The sequence below is a fragment of the Cynoglossus semilaevis genome, chromosome 16 (assembly GCF_000523025.1).
Source record: "Cynoglossus semilaevis isolate Cse_v1.0 chromosome 16, Cse_v1.0, whole genome shotgun sequence".
NCBI lineage: Eukaryota > Metazoa > Chordata > Actinopteri > Pleuronectiformes > Cynoglossidae > Cynoglossus > Cynoglossus semilaevis.
Window position 1 is genome coordinate 8,000,837 of NC_024322.1, and position 9,717 is coordinate 8,010,553.

At 40.9% G+C, this 9,717-nt stretch overlaps 1 protein-coding gene across 1 annotated transcript; it reads left to right on the plus strand.

Annotated features, from left to right (window-relative positions):
- Positions 1–3,563: 3,563 nt before the first annotated feature.
- Positions 3,564–8,497, plus strand: klf5b (Kruppel like factor 5b). Its single transcript, XM_008328387.3, has 4 exons — positions 3,564–4,081; positions 5,558–6,449; positions 7,221–7,280; positions 7,771–8,497. The coding sequence occupies exons 1-4, from the start codon at positions 3,893–3,895 to the stop codon at positions 7,947–7,949; spliced, it is 1,320 nt and encodes a 439-aa protein (XP_008326609.1). The 5' UTR covers positions 3,564–3,892; the 3' UTR covers positions 7,950–8,497.
- Positions 8,498–9,717: the final 1,220 nt, after the last annotated feature.

Below are 9,717 nucleotides of genomic sequence, written 5' to 3' on the forward strand. Positions count from 1 at the left end.
GACTTCAGTCCATATTAGTCCGTGTGACAGTTGTGATGCTGTAAGCACATACCATACATTCTCTCCCTCACTGCTGCGCTGCTGGACAGTTGTTGGACATACTGTATTATAAGAGTTTTAATGCAGCGGGATATGGAGGAGAAAGAGGAGCAGGAGGAGCAGCAGGAGGAGCCGGGCACGGCTCACATTCTGCTGTACAGGAAACGCCGGGGCCAGGAATGACAGTTGCTCCTGTTGGATCTCAGACATGCGTGGATTTATATTGCACTGTAAAAGGTCAGCAGTCACGACAGGCAATCAGTCAGCTCCTAATTGGACCATTTGCAGTCATGTGAATGAGGTTTTAAATGTTACAAAAGTGGTTCATAATAATATGTTTGAACGAACCGTGAAATGTATGGTTGAGTAGTAACCTTTTCATTTGATAATATTTGATAAGCAAGATAATCAAATACAATTGTTTATTTTATAAACTATAAATATTATAACAAACAGGAAGTCAGAGTTACAGTACAGTTGTTTTAATTTATGTTATTAAAAGGTATTTTATTTTGGAAAACAATCACCTCTTCCTGCTCCTTTTTTCAGCAGTTGCAGTGTTGCACTTTTCCATCACTGTTAGGACCCTCGAACTTATTACAAAACAACTGCAGCAGGAGAGTTGTATTCCTTTACCACATATTCAAATACTAACAGAAGTAAAAGGACATTATAGAAAAGTACAACAATTATGCACTACATTTTGTTTTATGTGTGTGACCTTTGCCCACACAGCCCTGCGGCCGCCCCAGGGCAGTATGGTCTTACATAAAATTGGACTACAGTACAAAAAAATGTAGGTGTCTACTGCTGTAAAAGATGTGATACATTTTTCAGGAATTGTTTATTGATGCAGAAAATCCATAAAATCCAAGCTTAATTTTACCACAGAGTGCCATTCATACAGTGTTGTTGATGTGAAACCATCAGTTCTGGTCTTTTCAGGTGAATCACTGATGGCTACATTCATTTCTTAAATACAGTCTGTAGTCAGCTAACAGCTGTGCTCCTTCCAGAACAACCACCAATAAGAAAACTGTTAAGTCAAACACATGTTTGCTGTGTTGCTGTGCTGTTCACTTGACCCTGTGTAACCTCAGAGATGTTAACATATAAAACTAGTTCAGTCAAGTCTGCATGGGTGCAGTTACAACATTGTCAGGAGGACAATAACTGCCTGGAGAAAAACACAGGAGGGAGTGGCAGCAAAATGTCACACTTAAAGAAACAACCTTCACAAACACACACACACACACACACACACACACACAGAGTGTGTGGTTTTAATTCCGTTTTTCTTCCACTGTAGTTCCAGTGTCGTTTCATTCCAGTGTTTCCAGTCCCAGCATGTTGAACCAACGCAAGTCAATCTTCATACGACATGTGTTTGGGTTGAAAAATGAAAAATCCTGACAGGTTCATTCAGATTTGTAAAGCTGAGGTTTAACACTGCTGTCACTGTGATCTTAGAGGGATAAAGGTCGGATTACTGATCATTATTTCAACACTGGGCCAAATATCTGAGGCTCACGTGAGGATACGAGGAACAAATAAGGGCAGAAATGAAAATGGTGTTCGTCTGCAGTCGCAGCAGTCGTTGAAATGGGTGTGCAGTGAACAACGATGAAAAATAATCAGAAAGGTTGAAAGTATTTATTAATTTAGAAAATATGCAATGATAACACATTGCAATAATGATAGGAAAATTACTCTCAGCAGAGGTTTGCAATGGAGGTTCGACAACACCTACAGGGTTGGCAGAGGTACTGCAGGAATGTTATGATTTCTTTTTCTTTTTCTTTTTTTTTCTGTGGAATCAAGCCTTTTATCGAATGTAAATGTCTTTAATTACCATTCTCGTAAGTCGGGCATATTGTGGCATGTGGTAAATGGATAATCATGCCAAGATATGTAATAAGAGAGGACTGGACCTTAGCATTGTTAGTATCATAAGAAAGGGTATTCAGTCTAGATTCAGACGGGTCATATAACAGTAAACATAACATAGAGTTTGTGGCTATAAATATTAAAACATCCCAAATATTTAGCACACATTTTTTCATTCACAAATTGGTTCAAATTTGTTTTGCCATTTATATCTTTGGAAAAAAAACTACAAAATAAGATAAATAGCTTAGAAATCACTGTGACACCCATGTTCCATTTGATGGAAACATCCACAGCCAGCACCAGTACCAGTACTAAAAGTGTGCAGGCTGCAGGAATGTTGGCATCAAGTATGCAGTCCTGACAGACAGCTGCACCGCTCTGGAGTTTTTAACATGCCACACCAGGAACCCAGTGAGCTGCTCCAGGCTCCAAGGAAATCACACACCACGTCTGTAAGTGATGGGGGGGATGAATGTCCCTGTTCCTGTTCCCAAACACTGGGGTGAGACCCGGGAAAGGGTTCAGAGAGAATATCCTTGGGTCAGTGAATAAATGTGTAAATTATAATGTTAGGGTAATGATTAGAAAATGTCTTTTACACCTAAAAGAATACCACGTTTTTAGTGTCTGGCTATAACATATTAAGAATTCTAAACACACAGATTTTGTTCCTCACTGAAACTTCTGAGAGGTTTTTCCAGTAAAGAGGATTTATATACAGATTAACAAAGTATTTTCCAAAGATCAACTGAGAACCAGCGCAGACATTTTTGTGGTTCTTCAAACATTGCCAAATATGTTTCATAAATGTTTGATAAGCAGAAGGTAGTTCATCAAACACAGCTCTCTGTCCCAGAGGAATAATTAATTTTCCAAACCCATTAAGCTAATCACAATAATTTTGAAATGTCGTTAATATTTCATAGTATTTTTGTGCACATTTTCTGAAAAGTAATGAGCACAAATCTGTTGGAGGTAACTGACAGACATGAGAGCGGCAGATCTGGATTTACAGTAATATAGTCGCTGTAACAATATGCATCAGGTTTTATCCACACCCTGATCGTCTTTTTTAAATGCATCCATACTATTTAAACAAGGCAGTAATTACTGGAATAATATCAATGATAGTCGCACAAGAATTTGGATTTTAAAGCTTTGATATAAATCTGTTTAGATAGAAATCTAAATCTTTTTTGAGTTACTTCTTTACAGTTAAGTTAGAGTTCCATTACTATGACGATACCTATGTCACTAACCTACACTAACACTTATCTAGGACAGAAAAATATTGGAAGAGGCTGACTTACTCTTGGGAGCCATAATGAAGGGCAAGAAGGTCCCAAGAAACAACACAAACAAAAGAAAGTTTATGTAACACAATCCATCGTAGGTCGAGGATGTGGTAAACCCATGTGCTAACATCTGTCAGGGCTTCAACATTTTTAAAGAAACATATCATAATCACATCTCATAATATTTGATAATAACATCTTATATTATGTGTCTTAGCCTAGTGTGTGTGTGTGTGTGTTTGTGTGTGTGTTTGTTATTTGGGGGCCGTAGGTCACCAAAAAGTCTGGAGCCTCCTCTGACCTGAACTGCGCGTCAACAGTTCAAACAAGTCTTCGAAAACGTCCTTTCCTCCATTCGCCTGTCATTATTGTTTACCTCCCCTCTAATGAACACACTCAGGGTGTTTCCTCACCTCCTCCACCTCCTCGGAGTCGCTCATCTTCCTCATGTTGCCCCTCATGCAGCCCCGCCCTGCAGACGCGCACCGACACCACGCAGTTGCGTAATTTGACAAGGGAGCACAAAACAGGCGAGAATGGAGAAGTGACAGCCGCCGCCGTCGCTGCTGCCGCTGGTGGTGCACAATATTTACAAAGCTGGAAAAACAGATAGTCAGGAGACACATATGTGTGATATATCTGGATGACAATCCGCTCCATCTGCCTCCATGGCTGCTGCTGTGAGGAATAACCATCACAATAACCGTAATAACAACCCCGGTGTTTGGGCTGCTCCCGGGCAGGACGCGGCTCCGGCTCTGACAGCGGACACTCGGGGAGGTGAGACCCACGGACAAGTGGCGAGCAGCAGCAGGGATGTGATCCAGGGAACTTCGGGATATGAGGATTACACTGTGGTAAGAAGAGACTGCATTTATTTACCGTCCTGCTGCACAGATGCACATTGGTTTGGTGAACCTAACGGGTAAAGTACAGGATGGTTTATTATTACAGTGGGATAAATCTAGTAGTAAAAATAGGCCTTGAATACTCTGTGTACTGAGTGGCATAGTACTAGGACTAAATATCTGTGTTTGGACGTTTTTATTGACGGTGGAAGTGTTTGGATAGTGTTCATGCATACATGCACTGATGAATGCACGGCTGGAAGTCTGGTGACGATATAAGGCGGGTTTTGTTTGTTTGTTTGTTTGTTTATTTGGACAAACAGCCGAAACTTGTTTGGAGATGCATATCAGCAGCGGAGTATCTGGATTTTCTAATTTCAGCCTCCTGTTTCCAAACAGGTCCGACTGGTCCTTCCTTAAAGGGCGTTTTTGCGGCTATGAATTGGGGGGGGTGTTAAACCAACTGGGATGTTGGGATGTACTGCATATAACTTTATTTATTAGTAAAAGGAAAACTAGTTTTGTTGTTTTTTTTAAAGGACTTAAATACAATCTTTATACTCTTACCTTTTTAACGTGTCATTCATTTTTAAAATGTACCCTCGCAATTCAAGAAAGTCAGGAAATACTGAAATAATATCAGTGAAATATGTAATACAAATTCACTACCACACACACTTTACAGTAGTGTACAAAAGTTTTCACCCACTAACTGACCTATTTAGAATACTACAACACACACACATATGTATCTATCTATATATATACATATGTACAACAGTTATAAAATATATAATGTATTACAGTACACACCGTCACACACTTTCTTAGCTTCAAAACTTCACTGAACTTTATTTAAAGTTCAATTCAGTGAAAAAGTACAAAACTATCAATTTATACTTTTGCCAAAAATAAACAAAATAATGTAATTGAAATGCATTTGCCGTGTCCTTTATAAAGGTCCGTGCCCAACTTTGAGAACCACAGAGCTGCCATATTCTAAAACTTTTTGTGTGTGTGTCTGTTTTTTTAATGCTCTGCAAAACATTACATTTTGATCCTTGTTTCTTTAGGTCACTTGGTCTATTTGGGTGCAAAAAACAAGTAAAACTAGTTCATCTGGTTTATTTAGGGCCCTTTACTAATCTGGCCCACATCTAGCCCTTCAGCTGGACAGAAAAAACCCACTCTGGCGAGGTCTACAACCTGTGTGGGCTGACACACAACAACCTGTCACCTAGGTTAGAAGAACATTTCAGTTTATAACCCAGATTCTGGACACCATATGTGGGTCTGTAGACACATGAGACGTAGACCACTTAAGTCTCATAGTTATAGTAGGCCAGACTAACTGCCATGTCAGAACTGTTTAATCTGATCTGTTTTCATACAAATGTGGTTTAGAGTTGAATAACCAGAAAACATTTGTCTGTATATGACGCACTGAAGTGGTAACGACGGACAATGTCTGCTCATGTTCTCCAGGGTAAATCGGATATGGACAACTACCTGTCTACTCAACCACAGCCCGTAGTCAATTCCAAAATCCTGTGTAGGGAGGGCGCTCCGTTGCCTGAGCCCTTTTTCCTTGAGGACTTCTCTTCTCCGTACAGCGTCAACATGAGTCTGCTCCTCCCAGACATCACGTACCTACACCCGGGAGTCTGCAGGACCGTGAGACAGATCAAACCCGAACCGTCACACTCCCTGATGCCCTCGGCCTGTCAGAGCACCAGGGTAGAACCGACGCTCTCAGCTGCCGTCGACGCACCGAGCGGCAACTTTTTCATCAAACAGGAAGTGTCAGATTTCCAGGATGTTCCTCTGTTTCAACTTTTGAACTCAGACTTGGAGCAGCTCGTTCATGGGTCACCGCTGAACTCCGTCCCCATGGTTCCAGTGAGTCTTCCCAGTGGGAACGTCCATGTGAACACGCAGCAGAATCCTTCCAAGACCACAAACAGTGAATGTTTTCAGTTCAATCAACGTCAGCAGCAGCGACCAACCTATCTGCCACCTTCTCCACCAAACTCTGAACCTCCAAGTCCGAACAGGAACAAGGGGCTCCTTCACAATTTCACCCCGCCTCCTTCCTACGAAGCCACCATCGCATCGAAACTAACTTTCCACACCCAGAATTCCTCGGATCAGTCTGCCAGTGTAGCTCCAGTTCAAGGCACAGACCAGAACTCTGGTGTCAGATCAGTCCAGAGCCCTAACGTAGGCCCGACCCAGGACTGTGGCCTGACACCGGTTCAGACGACAGCAGGTGTTGGACCACTGTCACCAGTGTTGGCCCAGTCAGCTCCAGTCAAGTCCAACAGAAGGACAAATCCTGATCTGGAGAAACGGCGGATTCACCACTGTGACGTCCCAGGTTAGACTAACTCTGACTTTATCTGACTGACACCTGACAGAAACACATCCTTTAAATATTGTCATTTTTCACTGTTTATTTTTATGTTGGGGTGTAACCGTGACAAAAATGGTTACACTATTTAATAAAAATCAAAAAAAGGAGGTGCTCTGAGCATGGCACCGTGCCCACACACTGCTCCCCGCTCACTTTGGTGATGGGTTAAAAGCAGAGGTCACATTTGTTTGTTCTGACAGCGAGGCTAGTCTGGGCTAACTGCTAACTAAAGTAAAGTTCCTGGAAGCAGTTGAGCGATGTGCGTGAGCAGTAAAGTGCTAATGTCTAGTCACAGTTGACTTGTGTTCTGCTCTGTGTTACCATGCTTACATTCACCACATTTTAAAAATATATGGTTTCACTTGGTTTAAAAATGAATACCAAGTCAAAGATACATTACTGAACAGTTCCTTGTGATTACACCTGCAGTTACAGCTCTGGTGTATCTGCGTAATAAAAAAGCTGAGTGTTTTTACAGTTGTTTGATTTTGTCACTTTGCGTGACATGACTAGCCTGGAAAACCATAAAAAAATCTCTAACAGAATTTGTTAGAGAAAGTGGTGCTGTAGTTTAACCTCTAACCCTATCCGTTTTGATGAAAACAGCTCAAAATGGTTAGTCCTACTCTTTTTCGGTATCTTATTTGGCATTGCTAAAAAAAGGAAATATAGACTTTTTTAACGTAATAATTTCCCTTCAAATTTACCAGTATTTAATATGTCTTCTCTTTGCAGGATGTAAAAAAGTATACACCAAGTCATCTCATTTGAAAGCCCACCTACGGACCCACACAGGTAATTTGTGTTTTTGACTCCTTATTCTTAATTTGGGGGCGTGAAAGTGTCGAGTGTTGCCGGGCAGAAAAAATGCTCTTGGCTCGCAGCTGCATTCTGTCTACTGACAGACCTGGCCCACATCTCAGGGCTGTCAAATCACATAAACCCCGCCGCTCTCATAAAGCTGGGACAGGGAGAACGACAGGACACGCTGTGATTAATGACCCCCAGCTGAGGCCTCAATTCTGTCCTGGTTTTTTTTTTCTGTCTTTATCAGAACTCTTTCATTTGCCTTTTGTGATATGATTAATGCAGTCTTTATTTTTAAATAATGGCTTTTTACCTAATTATTAGCCTTTAAGCCCTTTTTTCTAATTATTACACAGATTTTTCTGATTAAATTAAATTCACGTTTTCTAAACGTGAATCCCTTTTCAGGCGCATAAATTATTTATTTACACAGAAATGTTCCGAACCTCTTTTCGATTGTTCCTTGTATTTCCTGAAGGGGAGAAACCGTACCGGTGCTCCTGGGAAGGATGTGAGTGGTGCTTCGCCCGCTCCGACGAGCTGACCCGCCACATGAGAAAACACACCGGGGCCAAGCCTTTCCAGTGTGCCGTGTGCAGCCGCTGCTTCTCCCGCTCGGACCACCTGGCCCTGCACATGAAACGACACCAGCGTTAGAGAAAAGATCCTAAATCAAGTACATTTACAGAAAAAAAGGGACATAAAGACTTAAAGATTTTAATTTGAATTTACTGTAAAAAGTTTTATTCTGTGTGCATCTGAATACTCTGGGCATTTTCTAAGATATTGGTTTAAAGATTATAGAACAGTAATCATTGATTACAGAATATTGAATTTTTTTTTATTATTCTTTTAGTTTTTTTTTTTTTTTTTACTGCCGTAGACTCTTCAGGAAACATAGCGATCACTGATTGTTACAGTTCTCAATGTACAGATTGTACCAATGAAATAATGAATATAGACTTCTATTTAATCGCCATAATAATGAACTGCCATATTATTCTCATTAAATACTGAAAGGGAGCAAAAGTAAATCAAACAATGGAGCGATGACGTACAGGAAGCAACAGAGCAGACAGAATTTCAGTGACCTGGATCAGACCCACATCAGGGGCTACATCTGGAATGTTTGGTTCTCAGTCCATTAGTGGTGAAATTTTATAAAAAACAAATTAAAATATTTTTTAAAAAGTGTTTCATTAGAACACAATTATTACACTCATACAACATAAGTGACTCATGTTAAGAACGGTCTCCGTAAAAGAGCTTCACTTTGGTTTTTAGACGAGGCAAAAAAAAAGCAGGATGTGACTAGCTGTGAACGTGGCTCAGCAGAAACCTACAAAGGAATTCTCTGATAGAGACACCACTGCAGACGTGTTAAAACGTACAAAAAAGAATTTACCTCACTCCTGCAGAGTCTCCTGACATTAGTCCTCCACGGCCGACTGTCCAACCAGGACGAGGTCCAGTACTCATGTGCTGATAGAAACCCACTTCTGGGTCACGACCCACCATTTGGGACACACTGTCCTAAAAGACAAGGTAATTTTAGAGAGATAGAGAGAGAGACAGATTAAAGTAACTGGTATTTTTGAGGATTTAGTCAAATGTTTTTTATTTGTAATTTTGTTGATTTACTAAATGCTCCAGTGACTATTATACTAAAGAGAAAGTGTCCCGCTGTTTCTGGTGATTTTAGGTGATTTACACCCAGATTTGTCAGCTTGGCTGCATGTCATCTGCACAACAACATAGCAATATGCCACTTCTCTGTAAAGTCTGTAAATCTGTTCAAATACAGTTTAGAGCGCTCAGCACTGGGTGACATTTCAGTTTCAGGTCAGACGTATAGAAATTTAAATATTAACTTCTGTCTTCAGAGGTTGTTATCAGAGACAGTTTGACGTTCACTCATCTCGACTGCCCTCAGATGTGTGTTCGTCTCCTAACAGGATTACGACACCGTGTCACAGACGCTGTGTCGTCCTTGAAGTGCTTTCAAACATCTCTCTTTGAATCCAAGAGTTTTCTGCTTTTACACCAGTGTCTGACTGAGCACCTGCCAGTCTGAACATCTGTGAGAGCTTCTCTCCTTCTTTGACGACGCTCCGTCTTTTCAAACACCTCAGAAAGTGCCTTTAACTGTGTGGCTTCCTTCTTTTGTGCCGGATGAATGGAAAAAAACAAAGCTGAATCCTCCGGGATACTGTTCTCTTATCTGCACTTCAGCTTTTTTTGAGTCTATACTGTATGTTGGCAGACACCACTGTTCTCTTATCTGCACCTCAGCTTTTCCAACGTGAGTCTATACTGTATGTTGGCAGACACTGCAGCCTGGATTTACATACTGTGTTCCATATGGGTTTGTCTGGAGCTTCTGTTTAAACAGTATTCTTTTGTCCTAATGTAGCCTGAACAAATA

What these genes read in the sequence shown, in the direction of transcription:
- klf5b (XM_008328387.3), top strand. Translation starts at nt 3,893, where the DNA reads ATGGCTGCTGCTGTGAGGAATAACCATCACAATAACCGTAATAACAAC. An exon ending in TCACCACTGTGACGTCCCAG is followed by an intron (nt 6,450 to 7,220) that starts GTTAGACTAACT and finishes TTCTCTTTGCAG; the next exon opens with GATGTAAAAAAGTATACACC. An exon ending in CCACCTACGGACCCACACAG is followed by an intron (nt 7,281 to 7,770) that starts GTAATTTGTGTT and finishes TATTTCCTGAAG; the next exon opens with GGGAGAAACCGTACCGGTGC.